The 25,140-nt window shown below is 28.2% G+C and overlaps 1 protein-coding gene across 2 annotated transcripts in view; it reads right to left on the bottom strand.

Annotated features, from left to right (window-relative positions):
- The window catches only part of LOC129955732 (peroxisomal multifunctional enzyme type 2-like), a 57,738-nt gene extending 33,538 nt beyond the window's left edge, over positions 1 to 24,200 (bottom strand). The window contains exons 1-15 of one of the 2 annotated variants that reach the window (XM_056068247.1): positions 24,025 to 24,200; positions 18,447 to 18,564; positions 13,348 to 13,401; positions 10,749 to 10,856; positions 9,741 to 9,800; positions 8,787 to 8,855; positions 8,264 to 8,348; positions 8,059 to 8,123; positions 6,027 to 6,149; positions 5,582 to 5,698; positions 4,798 to 4,860; positions 4,651 to 4,713; positions 3,755 to 3,886; positions 1,717 to 1,880; positions 230 to 353 (exon numbers count right to left, since the gene is read on the bottom strand). In XM_056068247.1, coding sequence (XP_055924222.1) covers positions 230 to 353; positions 1,717 to 1,880; positions 3,755 to 3,886; positions 4,651 to 4,713; positions 4,798 to 4,860; positions 5,582 to 5,698; positions 6,027 to 6,149; positions 8,059 to 8,123; positions 8,264 to 8,348; positions 8,787 to 8,855; positions 9,741 to 9,800; positions 10,749 to 10,856; positions 13,348 to 13,401; positions 18,447 to 18,513 — 1,294 coding nt within the window. In that variant the 5' untranslated portion in view covers positions 18,514 to 18,564; positions 24,025 to 24,200. Of the gene's footprint in view, positions 1 to 229; positions 354 to 1,716; positions 1,881 to 3,754; positions 3,887 to 4,650; positions 4,714 to 4,797; positions 4,861 to 5,581; positions 5,699 to 6,026; positions 6,150 to 8,058; positions 8,124 to 8,263; positions 8,349 to 8,786; positions 8,856 to 9,740; positions 9,801 to 10,748; positions 10,857 to 13,347; positions 13,402 to 18,446; positions 18,636 to 24,024 lie in introns of those variants that run through there. The other variant, XM_056068248.1, reaches the window with a different exon arrangement.
- Between the last annotated feature and the right edge of the window lie 940 nt (positions 24,201 to 25,140).

Genomic DNA, 25,140 nt, shown 5'->3' with positions numbered 1-25,140 from the left:
AAATAAAGAAACTCCACAAAAGAGGACAAAACTTATAAAATTTAAAACATTTATTTAGATAACTAAAATTTACTAATTACAAATAAATTCTTCTAATTAACAAAATAAATTCTACAACCGAACTAAATATTAAAGATACTCAATTTTAAAATTATAAAGCAGCATGATTCCTGCACTTCACTATATAATAAATACATTTAAATACAGGGATGTTAAAAGTCCAACTTACCTTCAACAATGACAACAGCACCAGATCCTTTATCTAGAACATCAACTAAACGACATTTAGAAGTAAGAACACCTGAAGGTCGGAATGGCTGATACAATTCTAAATACTGTTCCCCATGTAGTAACTGAAATAAATTTCATATAATTAAAAAAAATTAAGTATTTTGCTTGGGTATATTAAATACAAATTTGCATTAAAATCTGCCAAAATATATGGAAATTAAGCTGCATATATAAAATGTATGAAAGAATTTCTATGTCATAATTCTAAGCAGTAAAGAAACTTTACGGCATTCAATAACAGAATTAGCAAGTCAAAAAGGAATCAAAATTTCATTTGCTCTTAAAAATCTATTAAACAACAACCGTCTTGCATAAACTCTTATTAATTTACCGTAACTGAAGAACAGCAAACATTTTATTCCTTTCCATGTTAAGAAAAAGAGTCAATTTACAGTTAATAATAATAGTCACCTCAAATAGTAATAAAATACAAATGTTGTTTCTAACATGCATTTCAGAACTATTGATAAATATTTAACAGATTAAATTAAATAGTTTTATTTCAACTATTCTCAGAATATTTTGAATTAATTATCAAATTCATCCCCTTCAGGATGAACAATATGCATATGTGTTTGTACTAGGCTCCTCTTAAGTGTGGATACTGGCATCCTTGCATTACAGCAGAATTTGATCTGCAGGATTAGATACACAGATGTGTCAGGCTTTTGGAATGAAATATTTTTCCATCAAATGTATTATTAGTCCATAACTCTTTCAAATGATTGGTCTCGTACATCGGAAATTATATCTCTAAGGTCACATTAGAGTTTCTCAAGTATTGTGAATAATTTGATCTTCACAAATATAAATAGAAACATATACTAGCGAATGTAAAGAGGAATATGAACTCATTTTGAAGTAGTTATTCATTATATTTCTGCTCATTTGGGATAGAATATTATGGAAGGTATTCTACCAAGAGTTTGTATGAATTATCTAGCATTTAGATGCTTTAAATTACAATAAAGTACAATAAACTTTTTTTATAATAAATAACAAATATTTTAATTGATTTTTTTTTATTTTATTAGAAAATGAGATCTATTATTGCATATTTAAATATGATTTCATTTTTAGGTAAAGGGTACTTTTTACACAATATATATTTTTTAATGAAATTTAATATCTGTCAGACAGCAGAATAAACTGCTCAAGCTTTTATGAACAGTCGGCGTTTGCCAGGTCTCATCTTGTGGGAGCACTTCTTTCCACGTGCATCAGTCCTAAACAGGTTAATGAACTGGATAACAGTAATAATGTGAAAACAAAATAATTTACTTTTAGTCAGTAGTAGAACAATAAATATGATTAGTATCAATTTATTTTTAAAAAATTCTTTTGAAAATACAAACAAAATAGGTATTGTGAATGCTGATTCTTAAAAAATAAATTTTAGAGTGGAATTTAAAACATATTACTTACTCTTGTTGGATCACCATTAAGCTTTTCAATTTGTTCCCGTAAAACTTCTGAGCTAAATAAAGTGTTCATACCAACAATAGTTCCAAATGTTGGCAATACTTTAAAGTTATCTGCATTTTCATACAAGAAATCAAGAGCTGAAGGTTCTTTGACAGACATGCCAACTATAAAATAAAATAAGGAAATATAAGTAATGGATAAAACTGTATATACCTGCTAGTATGTGTGAAAAAAAATTTCATGTTTTCTTTCTCTTTCAATTTAAATATTTTTTCCTAATGCAATTCAATAAAATTATTAGTTTTATTTTTTAATTTTTAAAATTATGTCATCTTTCTTGTTCTTAATTACATTCTTTTTACAAATTCAAAACATTTCAATCAAAGCTCTCTTTTTTTTTTTCTCTCTCTCTCTCTCTCTCTTTTCTACTAGTGTTTGATTACTCTTGTTCTATAATACCACGAATCTCAAGGTTAACATTTTGTATTCTGCCATCAATAGTCACTGATATCAATATCATCATCTAATTATTTTCCTCTGCAATTTCCTATGCAATTCCTTGGCACTGTAACAAATAAAATCTGCAATGATTTTATGTTTTTTTTTTTAAAAAAGAATGCTATGTTTAAATGCTTATTTCCTACTCTTTTTACTAAATAGTTCCTTCTTCCTCAGTAAAGTGCTATTGATTATTATTATTATACATACATCGAAAATTTAGACAAAACTTTGTTATGGCAATTATGATATATCGTTTTCTAATTTTGAATCTAATATTTCTGTGTAAACAGAAGGGAAGGTAGGATAAGAAAAAAAAAAATCCTTAGTTATGTTTATAATAATCTTTCATAATCTTTAATGTGCCCAAAAATGTATAGATGTAAATAAATGCCTACAAAATTACAATATTCAATAAAAAAATTACAGTTTCACATCCTTTCAACAGTTTTAATATATAGTAACAAGTCACAAGTATTCAGGTATGAGACCTTTTTTTGCAGCCTGCAGTTTACTATATTATATTTCCCTACTACTTAATTTAAAGAATTAAATGACCAGCATTTTGTAATGGATGCTGGTGTTCAAGGATGAGGGTTAGTCTTTCTTTCAAAAAAAAAAAAATTATGAAGGCCATATATATCAAGAAGGGATGTGTCCATGCATCAGATCAGTACTTCAAGAAGGAGCAGGAAAGTACTGGTAGTGACAGCAATAGAAAATAACTGTAACAAATGTATTCATAAAATGAATCCATACTGCAAAATTTTTCCTCTTCTTTACTTATTTTTTTTTTAAATTGAATTACCTAGTAGTATGCTCTACCATCACTAAATGAGTTACTTTGTCAACATAGTTTTGATATTACAAGATAACATTGCTCAGAGATATGAATATGCTGACAGGTATTTAGGATTTGCTAATGTATTAATAAAAATGAATGTCAAAATAAATACCATTTTAATATCTTTCAGAAAATGCCAAGTTAAAATGTATTAAAAGTCAAGCAATTAAAAATAAAAATTCACAATAAATTCAAGTATGCATTCTATTTATTCAACTTTAATTAGAATTATTAGTTTTTAAATTTAATCTATAAATTAAACTTAGTACTAAAAAAGAAAGTAACGTATTTTTAGGCTATAGTAATTTAATGAAATATTTAATCATTGCATAATAGGTTCTTATTAAATATTTCTATAAATAAGTGGAAATATTATAATTTTTATTCAAAATATACAATTTTTTGTATGAAAGATCATATACAAAAATTTAATATTTCTGCAGCAATTAAAATTTCCAAGAAAGATGAAATAATAAATTATACATGAAAAAAATTATAAAGTTGAAGAAAAAGATAACATATTTCTGCTTTACTTCAAAACATTAGTTTATTAGAAGATAAATCCATTTTTAAAAGTTAAACAAAAACAAAACTTTAAAACTTATCACAAAACTTAAATAATGTGTTCAACCATAACATTTAATGCTTATAACAAAATGCAACCGTTAATTAATATAAATATGAAAATAACTATACCTGCTAATGCATATAAAATTGCTTTATCATGATCATAACGGAACACATCAGGATCATCATGAGATACTTTAGTAGGTCTTGGCTTAGGTTTGGATTGGCCACTAAGAGATTCCATAAGAGAAACAGTTTGATCTGCAAAATTTAAAAAGCATTTTAAATAACAAATGTCAAAAGATAAATAAAATAAAAATCAAATAGAAATTTGACATTAATAGAATGAAACAACTTCAAAATTTAAATTCCAGCAGAATATTAAAGCTCTCAATAATTAGTATAATATGAATAAATATTATTACAAGCTATTTTCAAAACATTCTTACATGTAAATATATTTTGGTTGTAAATTTAATTATGTAATGTACAAGCAGTTCAGCAATGAAAATTTTCAACCAAATACTAAAACTTATTCAAAGAAATACTTGTTGTTCCCACTAAATAAAATTGCATTTATCCGGTTAAACACTATTAATATACAAGAATCTAGAGGTCAAATTAAAGAAAAAATTTTAATGAAAAAATAATTTAGAAATTTAAAAACTTAAGTCCTAATTTAGCTTCTAATAATTATAAAAACAGCCTAGATAATTTTAACAAAAACTGAGAGAGAAATCTGTGTATTCATTCCATGAAAATGTTGAGAAAAAAATACAACTCAAAATGGGGGAAAAAAAAAGAAAAAAAAATCAGTAACCTTTTATTTTTTAATTTTATTTAATGAAATGACAGACTTATCAAGTAATTTACATTTATAAAATAGAACATGTAGAATTTAATGCTATTTTATCATACAAGGTAGTAATTAATCAAAACCTTTCACATTTTTCACTGAATATAATTGAACTAAAATAAAAGAGAAAAAAAGTTGCACAAAAATTCTTTTGTAATCATGCACTTACCCTGAAGATTTGATGGCGAAGTTGAGTCACTCATATCAATAATGTTAGACCAGTTGTCCCTAACTAACATAAAATATTCCATTTAATAAAATTTTAAATTAGAAAAGCATATGTACAGGAAAGGTAAAAAAATATGGAATTTCTTACCAGCTTCAACTGTTAAAGTCTCTGGGGGTATGAAAGCTTTTCCAGCTGATCTCTGCCATTGATCTAAATATATATATATATATATATAATATCTTAATTTTTTAATGTATATGTAATGGAAGAATTAATCAATAATTTTCACAAAAAGATAAAATCTGTTCATTTTTTTTTTTAAATTCAAGATAGGTGAAGCATATGTAAATTAACAATATCAAAAAATTATTCTTATTACAAAAAAACCTTCTGGAATAATATGATGTTATATATTCGAGAATAAAGTACCAAATAATGAATTTTGTATTTACTATTGTATGTTATGCTTAAGTGAGAGTAATGTAGTTTATATATTTTTAATCAATGCAAAATTTAATAAATGAATCTATTTCATTGCAGAACAGACTACATATAAAACAATAAGCAATTCTGAAAACAAAGCTCTACAATTTTTCTGTCATGATTTGTGAAACTAATGATTTCAAAACATATTTTGTAGTTGGCTCCCAATTGGTTAGTTAAATTCAAGTATATATTTCTGTTTACTCGCTCATTACTTCACTGTATTAACAATTCATTACTATAAAACTAAAACATGTGAAATGAGTATTGTTAGCATGCTCTTTCTGAAAGTGAATTTGATAAAATAACAAAAATACTTATTTGGAGATACTACATTAGGAGGAAACAAAACTATCATTTCTGCACTGACAACTGAATTTGGCACATTCAGGATGAAATAAACTAATTATAATTAGCCATAATAATGATATATCTTAAATTTGCTTACATTTTCCTACCCAGCCTCCGGCAGCTTCATATACTCCACCATTATCTTCACAAGACTCATGGCACAGCCAAGCTACCACAGGACTCACACAAGATGGTTTTAATTGGTCAAATATATCTAAAAAATAAAATATTTAAAAAAAACTGTAGAAAAATAATAATTTGCAATACAGTTTGAGTAACAAAAAAAATAATTAATTGTGAAATATGGAATTCATTGTACTAATATAAAATAATCCAGGTAGCAAAATTCAAAGTCAACAGTTACTACTTATCACTTCATATGTTACTCAAATTCAGCTTAAAAGATCTGATAATAAGTTATTACAAGCAACAGCAAAAAAAAATTTATCTAATGGTTATTAATCTTCTTTTTTAATTAGCAAATAACAAAAGTATAAGTATCAGATGCATCTATCAACAAATCAAAACATATTTATACTCACCAGGAGGTAAAATATCTTGAGTTAACCTCGATGCCGCAATAGGAACAATAGTATTACAATGAATATTGTACTTCTTCCCTTCAATTGCAAGAGTATTAGACAATCCTAAAACTCCAAGTTTTGCTAAAAATCATATAAAAAAACTATTTTTAAAAAATGGTATTAATTTACAACTGCCACTAAAAAATTGCGATAAATTAGAATCATATTTCTAAGATTATTTTTGTCTTGCTTTAGATTATTAATGATAATAAATGCAATAAATAGAAAAAATAAAGATAATAATAAAACATACAGATATAAATCTTTAATAGAATATCACTATTAAAAATTGTTCCACAAAAATATACAAAATAATAAAAAAATCATTTTAATGATATTTACTATTGCTTAAAGTATCTTACAATCATAATAAATATCATTAAAATGAAAATTGATTAATGATCACTTTAAAATCAATATCTTTAGAGTGATAAGTATGGATTATCTTTAAGATACTTAGGGAAAATCCAATTTCAATCACAAAATATTGTTTTCAAAATATTCTTCACTCTTGTATAGTTTTGCATCTTATTACTTTTTCAAGTGTAATGGAAAAATTACTTCTATTGAAAATGTTGATATATATGTAAATTTGAAAATATTTCTTTGCCATCATTATTTAATAAGCAAGCAAGAACTGTTAAACAAAAAAATTGTGGACCTTCAGCATAGCCATGACTACTTTGAGTACAGATTTTTATTTTCAAAATCCTATACAAAAATGTTTCATGTTTCAGAAGTATAATAAACAAATGATGTGATGATGCATTTTAGGTGAGTTTTTTAATTGATTGAAATGAAAATCCGATACAGAAAAATCTGGTTACACAACTACGTAACAAATTTCATTTAAAATATTGTATTTTTAAGTTATTCCATTTGCATGCCTATGAATGTCAAACATCAACAAATTTGTTCCAAATTTAATATAGTTCTGTACTTTAAATACTAAAATTGTAAACCAAATTTAAATTATGAATTGTATACCACATCACTTTATCACATTTTATAGTTATGTTCACTTGCACACAGACAGGTAAGTTTAATAAAAAAATGTATCTGGTTCAAAATTTGAAAGAAATCTGCAAATTTGGTGCAAGAAATACGAAATCTAAAAGCTTGGTGTCTTTTTACATTAAAATGCTTTCAAGTTATTATATTCATAGACAGACAAACAAACATAAATCCTTTTTTTTTTTTTCGATAGAAGAAAATCTTAATATCAAAATCTTGATTTTTTTTCACAATTATAATCATTTCTTTTTTATATTATGCATATGAGGAAGAAAAAACTGGGCTCATACAAGTGTATGGCATAAATACAAATATATGTCAATAATAAAAAATATTCGAAAGTCTTGTTGTTTCATTAAATTTCAGAAACAAGTTTCATAATTTGAAAACAATCAGAAATTTTGCAAGTGAATAACAAAAATTTATCAGAAAAAAGATAATAAACATAGCTTATCAAAAGAAAATAAACAATGAACAAAACACTGATAATAAACAATACACAAAAGCGATGTCTTGAAAAATAACAAACTTGCCAGAAAGTAAAAAAAAAAAAAAGTAACAAGTTTTTAAGTTTACAAATCATTACTGAAGAATAATGAGTGCAAAATGCAACAAATTATTATAAGAAGTAACAATGGAAAAAAGCAACAGCTGACATGCATTTAGAACAAATTTCCTTAGATCAGATTTCATACTCCAATTTATGTATTTATAACATCTGTTTCGGAAATTAATATTTGCTATACATTGGCAGTATTTTAAGGGAAAGATAATTATTCTTGACTATTAGTAATTATATTTCTAATATATAAAAATACTATGCTTAAAACATAGTGATAATTAAAAGGATAATTGTCTACACTGCACTATAAGCACTATATAAAATATACAATTTCAGAATTTTTACATTAATAATTTTAAAAAACTACTTCACAACTCAGAACACATAAATTTTGAAAAATGAATGAAGGCATACCAGCAGAATAATTTGATTGTCCAAAATTTCCATAAATTCCAGCACCTGAAGCTGTCATAATAATTCTGAAAAAGAGTCAACTTTGAAATTTCTAGAAGTAATTTCAGCTATATTAACTGATTAAGATCATGTGCAAATTTATACCAACAATATAAAATCATAAATTTCTAATGTTTCAAAAATATATAAATATATCAAATTATACCTTCCATAGTTTTGTCTCCTAAAGTAAGGCCAAGCTGCTTTGGTAACTATAAAAGAACCTCTTAAGTGAACTCTGTGAATAAGATCTGAAAATAAAAGACAAATATGAAAATAAAAATAATTTTTAAAAAACGAGACTTAACTTCTAAATGTATTCATAATATTTCAATTTGTTACAAAGGCTCTATATTATTTAATATGAAGTTTAAAGCAATCATATAAACTTCACTTGAAAGAATTAAACTTAATAATTAATTTAGAATTATAGCTTTTTTTTTTTTTTTTTTTGTAAAATAGAAAATGCAGTTTAAAATAATTTTTTATATACACCCAAACTTAAAACTCATTGAAAATGTAATGAAAATTAAAATTTTATAAGCTTCTAAATAGGCAAAAATTAAAAATTGACTGAACAATTAATTAAATTAAACCAGTAGAAAATACACCTAAACTTTCAGAGATAAAATGCTAAATTGAATGAAATTATTGAAAAATTTTTAATGAAATATTATAATGCTATTTACCCCAATCTTCAAGTGAAATGTTCACAAAAGATTTATCTCGTAAAATACCAGCATTATTGATGAGAATATCTAAAAAACAAAAACAGCATGTAATATTTCCAATTTATTAAAAAGTACAAATAATATTAGATAATCATACAATCAGTAATTGCATGAATAAGAAAAAATTATTTAGTAATATATTAAAAATTAATAAGTATAGAATATGTAAAATTTCTTTAAAATTCAAGTAATGCATATAAGGATATCAAGTAATCGTTTGGTGCCTTATTAAATCAAAAAAAAAAATCTTATTAAAACAGATTCAGGAGAATTGTAAAAATTTTAAATCCCTATTATCATTACAATGTAATAAATAACTTTTCATATGGAATACTGTTGCCAATTCAAAATAAATAATTAAAATTCCAAATTAGCAATTAGACAAATGTCGAAATTCAATATGTGGATGCAATCATTTTATTTTATAAAGTTTCTTATAAAAGTTTAAGATTTTAAGATTATTAGGGTCTAAAAAGAATTCTCTAGCTTTTTTTATGGTATTCATATAAAAAATTAATACTATTTTTTTTTTTTTTTTTTTTTTTACATCCTGCTTTTTAACAAACAAAAACTCCCAAGAATATGCTATATAGAGTGTGTTATGAGCTTGTATTCAGTGAACTATCAATTCGACAACATTATTTTTCAAATGATCAATTAATCAAAATAATAACTTTTCTTGTTTTGAAAATATAGCCTTTGAAAGAATAAGTATACACTTTACAAATTCAATGTTCATTAATCTTCTTCATAATTTTATGTTTAAAATCAGCACAGTTCTTCAAATGTTGTAGTTTTCCTCTACTTTTATTAAAATACATTAAGAATTTTTAACCTGAAATTTAATTATATCACAGTTTCCTCATACATTAGATTACAAAAGACAAAAATGTAAAATATGCTAGAATTTACCTATACGTCCAAAATTATCAACAGCAGTTTTTATTATTTTCTCCCCTTCTTCAACGGAATCTATAAAAAAGAAAATTTATTATTAAAATCCTAAATTTCTGAAGTATAATTACTACATTATAACATAAAAATTATTCACACAGGTTAATGAATAGAAAATATATGTTCATTCATTAATCAGCTTAATTATTCTACTATAAGGTCAAAATAGAAAACAAGAAAATAGTAAAAAAGATATAAATAAATATAATTAATCTTTTAAATTGTATAAATTGATAAAAATTTATGTATAATGTTTTTAAAATGTTAGAATAAGTACAAATGAATATGTACTTATTATAAAAAGAGAGATATATATATACTCCACACTGTCATTACTTGAAAGAGTTACTTACAAAAATCTTAAATAACTTTCATATATTACAAACTTTCTATGATACTTAATTTACAAAGTAAAAAACATTTTTAAGTCTTTTTTAAATTTTTAATCTCTAATTAATTTCACATTTATGTCATGATCTCAAAAGTCTGAATTTTATTATAACAGAAAATTTTAACATAAAACTGAAGCTTTCAAAGAAATCTTAGCTTGTCAAATGGAATAATCAATATGTAAAATTTTGCCAAAAGTGCAATAACTATTTTCAAATTTAATTACACAAAAGTAATTTTAAAAAAAAAATCAAAAAACTTTTTTTTATTTGTAGATTTTGAATGTCTTTCATTTTTGATGAAATATAACAAAGTGTTTCATGACATGTATTATTAAGTAATAATTACACAGTTGAATACCACCAAAAAAAATGAAATTAGAATATTTGTGCAAAATCTAAGTAGATATTAAAAAAAAATTCTTAAGCCACAATATTCTAAATTTTGTACAATACTAATCATAAAATTTTTAAGAAAGTTTTTAAAAAAATACTAATAGAAAAATAACAGGAAAATTAGATACATTAGATAATATGATGATTTTCATTAGCTTAAAAGCAGGAAAGTTTTTCTTACTATAATCTGCTACTGCTTTTCCTCCTTTGGCCTTAATTTCTTTTACCACTGCATCTGCTGCTGCCGAACTTTTTCCTTCTCCACTCCTGGTTCCACCAAGATCATTAACTGCCAAATTAACACAACACATTAATTTTGAAGGAAAATACAAACATCATCAGTACCAGTACTAATGAGATGAGGGGTATTGAATCACTAAGAAAGTGCAGAATCATATTTACATCATTTTATTACTGTTATGTAAAAGAAAATGGCAGTATTTACTTGCTCACACAAAGTGATACACTTTCTGACTATGTATCTAACATTAAATATGCTATAATTATATAAAATATACATAAATAATAATTTTTAAGTCTACTTTTATCTAAAATCCTTATTGACTAAATTGTTATTTTGTGAAAGATTTTTCATAAAATATTCTTGAATACAAAATTAAAATGGAGGAAACATTTTAATATCTGATAATAATCAACAGATAATATCAAACAGGATGGAAAGCATGAACAATATTGAAAGTTACAGAGAAAATATAAAAAATAAAAACATTACTCGATACATAAAAAATATTATACTGAATGCACAAATTTAAAAAACTTCAGCTCAACATGTTAGACAAAAATGAATGCTATATAAGGCTGATAATATTATTTTATGATGATTTTTATGACTTTTCTTTTAATATTCATAATCAGTTCAAGAATTTTTCAATACTTTTTAAGATTTTCTAAATGATATTTAAATTTGTTAAATAAAATGAATAGTGTAGTCAAAAAATGTAAAGGAAACATTTGAAATTTAAGTCAATCTATAATCTATAACTTTGACTTTATTAAATATGATTAAATATTTATCAATGAGTTGATTCAAAATTACTATAAAACATGAAACAGATACAAAATTTAGTTATTAGATTCAGATAAAAGTAATTATGAAAATGAGACATTAAGTCTATAAATAACATGATACATAATCAGAACTGCAGGTAATTAATGATAGTTAATTTTCAGCTTCTAAGATGTTTTTATCAAAATCATTTAATATCCAAACTGAGTTTTAATTCATAAAGATGAAAAGTAAAAATTACAAAAATTAATGTTTTTAAATAATCTTATAAATGCAGAATCAAAACATCTGTATGTCTTAACTTCTATGTTGCAATAATTAAATCAATTCATTAATTAAGAAATAAAATGAAAAAAAGATTTATGTTTCAAAGCACATATTGTGTAACAACAGACACACAAGTTCATTATGACTTTTGTTATCCTTAATGTTTTTTGGCAGAACAATCAACAATAGTTGTTCTATTTGTGATGCCAATATGACCTTGTTTTGCAAAGGACAGTCTTATCTATTAAAAGATCTCTTCTTTCTCAACTCTATAATTCAATTTGAAAAATAAGATACATAAGTTTGTAAAGTAAGATACATTTGAACAAATTTCATGAGGAAAATATGATCAAGAAGTAAATATATAACCTCTTTGTTCTATTGAAATATAGTTTGTCAAACTAATATATGCAACCAGCTCATAGATTCAAGGAACAGATCAAAAACAAAATACTAGTGGCTTCCATTGTTTCATTAATATGTTTTGTACTACATAAGTTTGGTTTCTTTTTATACAATATTTTGATACAGCAGTGAGAATAGCACAATATTATTGTTTTTTAGATAAAAGTTATTTAATTTAATAATAAAAGAAATGTCAGCAAAAAGTGAAGAAATATTGCAATTCTCAAACATTTATATAATACAAAAGTACCATAAATTGACATAATACAATATAGTAAATTAATCCTTATATAATTTTTGGTTCAAGCTAAACCTATAACTAAATTTTAACGAAAATTACAAATTGGTATGCTTGTTCCCCCCACCCCCACCCCATTAACAACATTGTTCCTTTTGTTTTTGCTTCTTTTACTTTAATATTCACATGAATGAAATATTTTTGGTTTAACAGTATTATTCATTTTTTTAATATCTCTTTTATGAATCAGTTGTAGGTGTTCTATAATAGATAGCAATATTCAAAATAATGAATGAATAGATACAGAATATTGGTTGACAATCCTAGAGCTTTATTAGTGAAAAGGTTAACAGTTTAAACATGTTTTTAAAACACATAATTTAATTTGTTTCAATATATTAAATATACTTATATTCATATAACTATATACATTAATATAACTATATTGGATAAGATTAGATAGATTTTTTTGTCATTATTTTTTTTTTAGGAAAATGGAAATTATATGTATTACATGAAATATTGAAATTGTATGCAGGATGTATTTCTGTTCTGCAGAAATATTTTTGCAGCATTGCTGAATTTTGAAGTGATGTGCAAATTACTAATATAAAAAACAAAATTTAAGTTTCATTAAATGTCAAAATAAAAAAAATAAAAAATCCTTTACTACATGATATATAAAAATGTAAAATTATGAATAAAATTGTTTTTAAGCATAACACTTCAATAGATTGGTATATTAAAGATTTTCAAATAATTTCTAATTTAATAAACATTAAATTAACAAATTTAAGCCAAAAGGTAATAAAACTATCTCCAAATTAATAAAATGTATTTTACCAACAACAGCCGCTCCTCGCTCAGCAAGTAACAAAGCATATTCTCTTCCAAGTCCTAAAAAATATGAAACAATTAATAATCTTATTCGTCTATTTTCATAAATCAATATATATATAATCTTAAAATTTATAGATAAATTGTGATTTTTTATGTAGAATTAAATATGAATAATTTCCTAAAAAATTACTGAATCTTTCAAACGAAAAAAACAAGTAAAACAAAATAGAAAGCATGATATAAAATTTACTTCAAATCTTACAGAAGAATGGATGCATGTCAATCTAAAAATATTACATAATTTACGGACTAATTATGTTTATTACTTAGTTTCTTCTATAGCTTTAATGAATTAATCTAAAAAAAAATTCCAATTTTTGGCTCAGAACCATTTAGTTAAACATTCAAGTTCTTCCAAAAAAGTGAGGCTAATATTTATTTTCTTAAATATTGCAATTAAACAAAAACTTTTAAAAGTTTCAATTAAAAAAAAATGGCAGCTGTATGAAAAAACTTAATTTTTATACAGCACCTGTAAGTAAAAAAAAAAAGTATTAATTAAAAAAACATTTATTTTACAATCCTTTATAAGCACACAAAGTTCCACATTTGTTAAATCTACTCAGATGTTAAAAGACAAATTTATTGATCATTTTTTCATACTTCAGACAGGTGTTTGAATGAGTTTTTACTTTTTAAAAGATAATTGCACATATAATAAGTTATTTAAAGGGTGAAATAAGTAAATAAACTATTTTAATCTTGTTAAATTTCAAAAATGGTTAAATAACATGGAGTGTTTACAGAACTTGTTCAAAATTAGCACTTTTGACACCAGTACAAAGTTACATGCTTCTAAGAATATTTGTATAAGTGTTATGCACTTCATTATTTAAGACAGCAAGTAAGACAGACTTACTGAATTTCACAGCAAAGTTTACATTAGCTGTAAGCAATAGCTGTATTATACACTAATTAATTTAAACTTTATAAAAGTCAATAGCCATTCTATAAAGTGATCTAGAAGAAAACTCAACAGACCCTTGTATACAAATTCCATTTGTCAAAGAATTCTACCTTCAACCATTATATTATAGTTAACTGTGGTGAAAAAGAGCAACAACACATATAAAAGAATTGCCAAAGTTAATCCATCCATTAGTTAGGATTAATGCTTTCAAAATTAACTGTACATATTGGTTGCCATTTAATGTCTTCTATGCAAACTGCTAACAACCAATAGATTACAAAAATGCCACACCACAAATTTACAGAAAAGTGTGATTAATGAATCCTTCATATAAAAAAATGGATTTCCATTATTCCTAAAATGATTGTTCTGACAACTGATGTATCCATCTATAAAGTAGCCAAATTACATTTACATACAAATTACATATCTTCCCAAATTATATTTCTCAGGAAAAAAGATTTGATTTTGTCTCTAGCATGCAATTACAAAACTCCAGATGTTAATACGATTTAACTGTCCATGGCATCTCCCAACTGCTTTATGGATAGCAGCTATTACATTGAAATGTTCCATGCACTATTGTTTTTGGAGTGTTGAGTTCTGAACTCACTATTTGTTCAGCAGCATGACGGCACTTTGAAAAATAAGCCAAAATGTCAATAACTGTGTCGCATTTATAATATCTTATCCTCCTTAGAGAAGTAAAGTTCTTGTAATTTGCAATCATTACATGGTTCTATAAATACACTTCCTTGAATGATGCCAAGAATATGGAAAATGACATGAGCATTTTTCTGCAACTAAGTTGGCATTGCTATTACATCAACATATCAAAACATCCATCATCACTATTTTTTTTTTTTAAACAAGATTGTGCAAACAACTGCAAACAATAAATCTTATCTTTATAAGATATTGGAAATGTTCAGTTTCCTAAATTTCTTTTTCCTTCTTTATAAAATCAAAATTTCAAATGTAAATTTATCCAAACTGTTGAATTATTAGTAAATTTATTTTAAATCTTGATTATTGGTTGATGGACTATTACACAAATATTTGTAAGACATTTTTTTTTTATACTGAATAATTTTGAAATTTTTAATAACACAAATTAGTGTAAAGGCTTTCTAAATTTAGAAATAAATACATCTCTTCAAATTTTGTAGATAGATACATGAAACTTTGCATGTGTTTATATGAATGTAAGAATTTTATTGATATTTTTATACTATAAGGCCATATAAAAATTTCATATCTTAACATTTTACTATCAACCTTCACAGAAACCAACATATTTTTTATAGTGTAGTAAACAACATATTTTTAATAAAATAAGTTTCCCATCTTATTTCATGAAACTTAAGAATTGGAATTATATTTCCAAATGCACTCTTCAAGGAAATAAATGCTTGCTCCAATTTTGAATAGAACCATGTATATTAAGTAATGCTAAAATGTCAATATCTGTATCACTTGTATAATATCTTATCCTCTCCATGGAAATAAAGTTTCTGTAATTTGAAATCACTACATGGTTGTACAATTTCAATTGTTTTAAATAAAAAGTGAATGTTTTTTAAGTAAAAAATAACGAGGCTTTTCATTAGCATTAAAACAAAATTAGTGGTTACTTCTTCATTGCAGAAGAGGAAGTTATTAATTTTGCAGGCAGCAAGGTTTTTAAGCAATTCAATGCTATATCCTTATTGCATACCAAAGATGAGGAAGTATATTCATTACTATAATTACAAGCAATTAGGCATACAAAATTCTAGAAAAACAATTTATGGAGGAAAAATGCAGGATTGACCAGTTAAAATCTTTTACTATCTAAGCAGGAAATTAAGAGTTAACTCTCTAAACAGAAAAAACTTGGCTGTTTCCTTTCATCAAGTTCAAATTCAAAAGAAATAATTCACAATTATTTGCACACTTTCCCTAAGCATCAATAGTAAAAAATTCTTCATATCTCAAAAATTCAATCATGACTTATTTACTTAAACACTCACATCCTATAGCTAATGCTGTTGAAAAAGATCATATTCCAAACAGAAAAAAAGGATATGGAAAATCATTCGCATAAAAGAAAAGTCAAAAAGATAATTCAAATAATTATTTTTTAAAAGAAAATTTCTCTTTATTCATCTAAACACAACAATATTCCTTAGTATTTAAAAACATGCTGCCTTTCTGTAATAATGTGATATTTGTTTTCTAATTCAAGGAAATTTGTTTTTTCAAAAATCTTGTTTAATCAGATGGAATTCTAAACATATTTCATTGTACATGCATGAATAAAGATATTATATCAAGCTTAAACTAATAATATGAGTAAAAACTGTCCATTTCTACTTATATTGTTATATCTAAAGAAACAGACCAGGTGCATTTATGCATCGAGAGAATCTACATAATGATAAATACACCTAATTTAATAATCCTGAATATGATATTAATGTATTAATAAATGTTATGAAATAAATATTTGAGCAGAATTTGATTCTAAATACAAGTAATATATATTATACAATAATAAATTTATATTTTAAAATGAGAAATGTTCAGTTTCATGGAGGTTTGTTTTATGACTTAAAATTTTAGTGTACTACTGAATAGGATGCCCAAAGCATTTTAAAAATGACAATAGTAAATTGTAATCAGTATAATCAGAGACAAATGGATCAATTTGATATATAACGAAACTAAGTCAGATTAAATGTGAAGTTTGAATATTTGGAACTGAGATTTATTCCACTAAGATTTGATAGCTAACAGATTCAAAAGGATTTTAACAGACTTTCATTATATATAATTTTTTTTTATGACTGTTTGTTGCAAATAGTTTTTCTTGGTCAGCTACTAAAAAAAACAACTAATCATGTCAAATAAAAAAAACTGATAATGCAATTTAAAATTCAGTAACTCTACAGTCAAGTTTACTAATCTATCAGAATTTTTAATCTCAATGTAAATTTTGTGAAAAATGTCTTCAGCAAGCATGCAAAATGCATATTCTAAATAATAAACCCATAAAAATAATTTAATAGCATATTCTGAATCCTTTTCAAATACAAAAATTGTCATAATAGTCACGACTAATTTCAGAAGTGAAAGCAAAAGAATTTCATTGTTTGTATTCTTTTGGATGAAGTAAACACTTCAAATAAATTTTTCATTACATACAATCAATTTATTATCATTTTCCAAGACTTTATCTTCTATAACAAAGAAGCAATTCAAGAAATATTTTTGACATTGCAAAAAAGAAACTTCAAATAAAATGATTTTTGAAGCTTTTGACAAGAATATATCACATATTTAATCAATACCTTCATACAAAGTATTGCCCTGCTTTTATGTTTACGTTTTTAATATTAAGTTTATTATTATTATTATGCACTTGAATTAAGACTTGTATGATAATTAAAATAAATGATTTCCTACAATTTATGTTTTTTCCCAGTTTATGATACCAATTCTCTATTCCATGAAAACTTCAGATGTTGAATAATACTGCATATAAGCTTCAACCATTTTTTGACTAGCTGATGTGATTTACCTAACAGCAGATTTATAACATAATACTATAATAGATTAAGTCACTGAATTTAAAACAAGACAGAAATAATCTGAGAGCTAAACTATTCAATAAATGGCTACATAAGTGAAATTTTCACTTTTGAGGTTATAAATCTACTTACTAATGATATCTACAACAGAAATTAAGCAGTTTTACAATGCAAGAAATACTAGAAACTGATTTACAATACTTATGAAAAATAAACAGACTACTTGATTATAAAATGAATACATAAAAACTACAAAATCAATAGTTACAATCTTAGTTACAACAATCATTAATTAGAAATGAAAAAATCGAGGGGATGTTAGTATTCTCTAAAATTTGAATCCATTGGTTTTTATACATTTACAGTGCCAAATATTCAGTTTAATACATATAAGACAGTGAAATCAGTTATCCACTTCATTCAGTTTAGCAATGTAAACGTAAGGAGGTATACACTTCCTGCTAAAAAAACTGCGGGATACAGCCGGAGGCAAAGGTCAGCATTTAAAATAAAACTAATACTTTTAAAATATTTATTTATTTAGGATTTTGAAACTTTACCTCCACCAGCACCGGTGACAACAGCAACTCTGCCTGAAAAACGTAACTGTCCGCTTTGGACACCCATATTTAATTCCTTCTCAATCTTTCTCACTAAGAGAATTTAACGCTCGAAGGAAGGAAGGAAGGAAGGAAGGAATGAGGTTTGTTTTCCGGCGTATGCTCCTGAACGGATTCTTAGCTTGTGCCGGGTTCACAAAAATCAAAACTCGAATATCACAAAATTTTTTTTAAAATCTGTCAGAAGCCACAAGGAAAGCCGACATAGCCTTCACTTTATCACGACCCTGTACGGAGAAATCACAAATCCAGTCAAAAGAGAGTGGAACACAACCCAACTTAGCACGGAGAGAATTTCTCGCTGACTCGTATCTACTGCAAGAAAGAACAAAATGTTCACAAGTTTCTGGAATCTGGCAATGGGCACAATTTGGTGATTCAATGAGCCTACATTTATGAAGAACTGCATTTACTGGAAGAGTCCTAGATATTAATCGTAATATTAAAACCTCATTACGTCTAGATAAATTAATTTTTTTAAGATTGAAAGAAACAAGCCATTTGTATTTTTCATAGTATTTAGAATTTTCCCATTCTAAATCTTGTTTATGTCGTATGATTTTAGTGTAAACTGAACAAGTGTCTTCGGGCGAGATCCAGTCACAAATATTTGAAGAAGTTAAAGCTTGCTTAGCTAAATCATCAGCCCGTTCATTTTCTGCAATTCCCACGTGGGCAGGAGTGTATATCAGTTCTAACGAGGAACATGTCTTTAAGGCATCAAATATAACGCGGGCCACAAAAAGGGCACTTTTGGGAGAATGGAAATTTAGGCATCTCAGGGCTGTCAAATTAGATAAACTGTCAGTCAATAAAATATAATCTTTATGTTCTTTGACAAAGTTCATTACAGCCAGAGCTATGGCAAAACCCTCCCCTGAAAACACAGAGTTAATGTTGTGAACCGTTCCCTTAATGACTTCCTTCGAGGAGCAGTTTATAGCCGCCACCGCAGTAGAATTCTCATTCTTGGATGCGTCTGTGGCCAGTATAATTTGATTTGGGGGTAGCTGTGATTTGAACTCGGTGAACAAACGTTTAATTGTAGTCGAATCCAAGCTCTTTTGTTGGAAGCCGAAGTCATGGGTTTTAATGGTAAAATGCTCACAATCATCCCAACTAACCGGGACCATAATCGGGATTATTTGGTCCAGGGACAGGTTTTTTTGATGGCAATATTCTTCTAAAGTGCCTGCGCAGGGAAGTCTTTGGAAAATGCGGTTAGAGATTACAGACTTCACCTCGGAAATTGATCTCGAAACTTCAGTGTATTCGCGGGCTGAAAACTGATTAACAAAGAATAACACGTTTTTCTTTTCAAACCTAAGTCTCATATTTATTTCATTTGATATTTTAAATAAAATTGGGATAGGTGTCCACCGTGGGAGTCCAAGAGCAAAACGAAGGATGTTGTTTTGTATCGTTTGTAAAGCTGCAAAACCAGCTTTATTTGTCATGCCAACCGTATGTGCTCCAAATTCCATGGATTGTGTAATGCACGCATTGCAAATCTTTATCAAATTAGATGCGTTTGCACCCCATCTGGGAGCAGCCAAACTTTTGATCACATTTAACTTTTTAAAGGCTTTAGTTCTGATCTGGTCGATATGTGAATGGAAAGACAAGGTTGAAGCAAACTGAATGCCTAGATAGCGAACGTTATAAGACCAAGGGATACTACAGCCGTGAAAAAGGACTCCAAACCCCACTGGCGATTTACGAGATGAGAGGTTTATAATATTACTTTTCTGGGGAGCAATATCCATATGCCATTCGTCGCACCAGCTTTCCAGTTTAGTAACACAGAACCGCATCTTATTTTTGATCGCTTCGATATTGTTTTCTTCAACTAAAATAAAAACGTCATCTGCATATATAAAGCAAAAAACATCATTGGGTAAAATGCTATATATGTCATTCATAAAAATTGTGAAGAGCAACGGAGAAAGAACACTTCCTTGCGGAACGCCCCTTTCGTGCTTAAAAAGTGAGGAAGACACTCCTCTCCATGAAACAAATGCTTTCCTTTCATGTAAGAATTGTGAGATCCACAGGGCAATATTACCCTTAATCCCCGATTGTAAAATTTTTAGCATCAAGCCGTCATGCCATACGTTGTCATACGCAGACTTTAGATCAAAAGACATACCATACACAAGTTTCTTATTAGCTCTGGCTGTTAAAATTTTATTGAGTAGGGCTGCAGAGAGACTGTCACAGCCTTTGTACGGGAGGAAACCAGCATGAAAAGGAGAGAAAAATCTTTTTTCCAAATAATACCGCAAAAGCCTGTCCAGAATAATCCGTTCAAAAATCTTTCCCAATACTGATGTTAACGCGATGGGTCTGTAGGATGTGATCTCTGCTGCATTTTTCTTGGGTTTTAAAATAGGAATAATCTTTGCTATTCTCCAGCTTTCTGGAACAATCGTGTTCGCCCATAAGTTATTGAATAAATCGAGAATTTTAAATTTATTTTCATCGGAAAGACAAGACAACATTTTCTTATTTATCTTGTCCATGCCAGGGGATTTGTTTTTCGTTCTTTTTAATGCGTTTTGGAATTCTCTATAGGAAAACGGACGGTTCAACCTCATTTCATCAAAATTTTCTGGATCATCTACTGAGAAATCTAAAGGAATACGCACATTTGGTGCTCTCTTAATTAAGTTAGCTGCAATTGCATTTGCTTGAGCAGTCGGCGCTATCAGAGTAGTACCCGAAGAGAGAACAAGATTGGATTCACAGGGAGACTCATCTTTGTTTAGTAGGGCTTTAACGATGCTAAAAGCCTGATGGGAAGAAGCTACCTCCTGACAAGTTTTCTCCCAAAAGCTGCGTTTTTTACACTTAACATATTTTCTGAGAGCTGCCGCCATTTCTTTATATGCCGTCCAGTTTAAGATGGAGGGATATGATTTCGCCTTTCTTAACAATTTCCTTTTGAGGGCCTTAAGGTAGTTACATCTAGCGTCCCACCAAGGACAGTGCGAGTGTGTTGATTTAGAAAACGAGTACGATGATGAGTTTGCGCTTACCTGGAAGATATTGGTAAGTCTATCAAGGGAAGAGACATCCCCATTACCTTGAAGAAGAGCATTGACCTTCTTTGAGAATTGGCCCCAATTGATGTATTTTCGAGTATAGATAGACTTTGCATCTAAATTGCAAAAGGAAATAAAAATGGGACAGTGATCGCTGTCATACATATCATGCGAGATCTCAATATTAATCTTATTAATTATATCTGCGGAGCAGATGGACAAATCTAATAACGAAGGGGCTTGAGTCCCCTGGTATCTGGTATATTGTTTCGTGTTAAGCAAGCACATATGTTTTGTGCTAATCCAATCCAGGACCCGGTTTGCATCGGAAGATAAATGATCGCTCCCAAGTGCTGGATGGTGTATATTAAAATCCCCCAGTAAAACGAAAGGAGAAGAGATTTGCGAGTACAAGGATTCCAACCAGTTGTCATCAAATTTACCTCCAGGAGAGTAAATATTGATAACCGTTAGTGGGAATTCTGAATTTGGTCCAATCCATATTTTAACCGCTAAGACCTCCACTGTTGACGGAGGAAGTGAGTGTGACAAAATCTGGGCAGGGATATTCTGTTCTACTGCAATTAACAATCCACCTCTAGTAGAATTTTGTCTTTCAGCTCGAAAGATTTTTTTGTTTTTAAGAGAAAAGGATGCAGACTCATTGAGCCATGTTTCCTGCAAAATTAAACACTGGGCCGCCGAAAAAGGGGGGGCCTGCAGCCAAGGGATCTTATTTTTGATCCCCCTAACATTCCACTGAATAAACCTCATGGAAAAAAATAAATAAGAAAAAAATTAATAAAGATTATAATAAAAAGTAAAAACTTTCAATTTTTCCCCTTAATTATCCGATACCCGAGAAATCCTCCGCAACACTGAAATGATTTATTTCAGCGAGGGACCGTTGATCGTGCACAACGCCTGGGCTCAGAACGTGACTATATTCCAGATTGGATTCCAGAAGGGCAATTTTAGATTGTAGCGAGTCAATCGTTGCCCTTTGAGTCTCGATTTGTTTCCGGAGAGTAAAATTCTCTTCAACTTGTTTCTCTAAATTTCCCTGAGTTTCCCCAATACGTGCAATGCACTGTCTGTTGACTTCTTGGAGTTTTACGAGTTCATTCCCTTGGGGTAGTAGAGCAGAAATTAGTTTAGTTAAGTTCTGTAACGCCGAGTAGAGGTCCGTTATTTGTTTTTGGGGGATTTCGGTACACTGGACCGGCAGATCGCCCTTAACCTTTTGTGCAAAAGATTGCGATTTCGCTATCCTCCTTGCTTCCTGAAATGATATGTCTTTTTCTCTGACCAGGTTTATAATCTCTTTTTCTAGATTGTAAAAACTACATTTTTTGTCGAGCGCATCGTGATTCTCTTCGCATCTAAAACATTTAGTGGGTAACTTACAGTCCTCGGCATGTGAGCCCCCACAATTTTTACACCTCTTATCTTGTTGACACCGGAGTTGTGTATGACCGAATCTTAAGCATTTATAACAAACCTTAGGGTTTTCAATAAATTTGGACACTTTGAAGATAAGTCTGCCGATCTTTATTTCAGATCGATTTGTTTTCCCAATTTCTTCAATAAGAACAATTGGGATAGGTTCTGCCGTCCCCTTCTTTTTAAATCTAACTATTTTTGTTGCGATAATATCCTGTGAAGCGAGTTCTTCATTAATTTCCACTATGCTGTAATCCGTGTCAACATCACGGATGATGTATTTTGTTACAATATTCGTATCAATGATACGAATCCTTGCTTCCGGAACACTCTTTACAAAATCAGTTACTTTCTCCACTGAGCTAAAGTGCCGAGTAACTAGAACCAATTTTTTGTATTTGTTTAGGGAAAAGGTGTCTTCTTTGTGGGTCAGTGGTCCGAACGTGTCATTGATTGATTTGGGTTTAATCCATGGCGACGGGCCATTGTTACTATCAATGCACAATTTTATTTTGGGGCAACCCCTTTGAATTGCAATGTTGGCTTTGTCTCTCTCCGAGAACTCATTTGTAAGGATATAATTTATTTTCCTATCCTTATATTTCCCCTCTGACTCAAAGTCTTCTGGTTTCCTCTTCGTCATTACTGACGAAGAATCTAATACGATGCAGCCAGAATCAAACTAGCAGAAACCGAAAACAATTAAAAGGAAAAACTAGAAAAATCCTACCTTGATTTTAAAGAATCCAGTGCCAGCCACCTTGGCACCCCAAAAATAAAGAGAAAACTTCAGCTGAAGTCAACTCAAAAACAAACTAGGGAAACACCCCCAACAGAAACGCCATAACAATATTTTAAGAGAAAACAAAAAGCAAAAACTGTGAACAAACTAATGGCAAAAACAAACACACGAACATGCACAGCCTTTACTTCTAGCTGCCTTCCTTCCACGCACCAAAAATTAATACAGAAAGGAGAGCCGGAAAAACACAACCGTCTACCTTCCTTCCTCCGTTCTAACGCTCGAAGGAGGAAAACCGAAAAGCTGGAGATAAACAAAAACAAGAAGGAAAAAAGAAGTAAATGACAAGTTGTCAGTCACGTGACTTGCTAAGCAAGTCAGTAAAAATTCTTCTCCGTACTTCTTCGCCTAAAGCAAGATTAGAGTCATTAATTTTTTCAAATAAAAAAGTTCAAAACTACAAGAACTGTCGATATAAATTAAACAGCTATGCATTGTCTTTTTGTATTTCATATCTTTTATCAAATTCTCATCCGATATAAAGTTCAAAGTTTCTTCGCATCTAAAAAAGAACCAGCTCTAAAGCCCAAATGTAATCGATAATTCTTATCAAAGATAAATAACTTGAATGAGAAATATCATAAGATCAAACAGATAATAGACTTATCTGTCTAGCTAGAAATATTGGGGAAAGATATAACCACTAAAATCCGGAAAAATCTTCAATAAAATTAGATTACCATGATGAATGTGTGCTTGGTCTTTGGAAACAATGCCTTTTCTTAAATCAAACATTAGCATATAGACAAATGAAATTCAAAGATTTACGTTATAGTTGCCAAGATCATCATACATCTGTTTGACAAGAAATAGACCAAGCTAGTCAGGATATTTGTTTGATCTAACAAACACATTCGTTTATAATATCTCTGAGTATTTCACATATAACGTTTTTATAAATGACCAACAAACTATAGAAATAGAGAAATACTAAAATTTAATATCATATCTGTTTAAAAGAAACAATGAATATCATTCATGAAAGATATTTAAAAAAAAAAAAGTTACGCGCCACTCTTTCAGCACAAAATATTGTACAATATCATTATGATGTTGTTGAATTGAATTTTGAAAGCCGTACTCTATCGTGAAGATATTTTAAGGGATTGAGATGAGTGAGGATAGAACCAGGGACCTTGTGGTTCACAGTCCAGTAACATAACCAGGATACAAAACCATATGCTCGTGTAGTGTAGTTGTTAATTGGCTTATAAGCTTTCACTACAGACTCGCCCTCCAGTGACTCGGAGGTGAGACGAACGATATGGCTAATGAGTAGTGATGTATCATGGCTAATGCGCCTGTCCCATTTGAGTAGCGCCAAGCATTATGGCAAGCGTGTGTG

The sequence above is a fragment of the Argiope bruennichi genome, chromosome 2 (genome assembly GCF_947563725.1).
Source record: "Argiope bruennichi chromosome 2, qqArgBrue1.1, whole genome shotgun sequence".
Classification (NCBI taxonomy): Eukaryota; Metazoa; Arthropoda; class Arachnida; order Araneae; family Araneidae; genus Argiope; species Argiope bruennichi.
The sequence above is the reverse complement of the archived record's forward strand: the minus strand, read 5'-3'. Positions and strand labels throughout refer to the sequence as shown.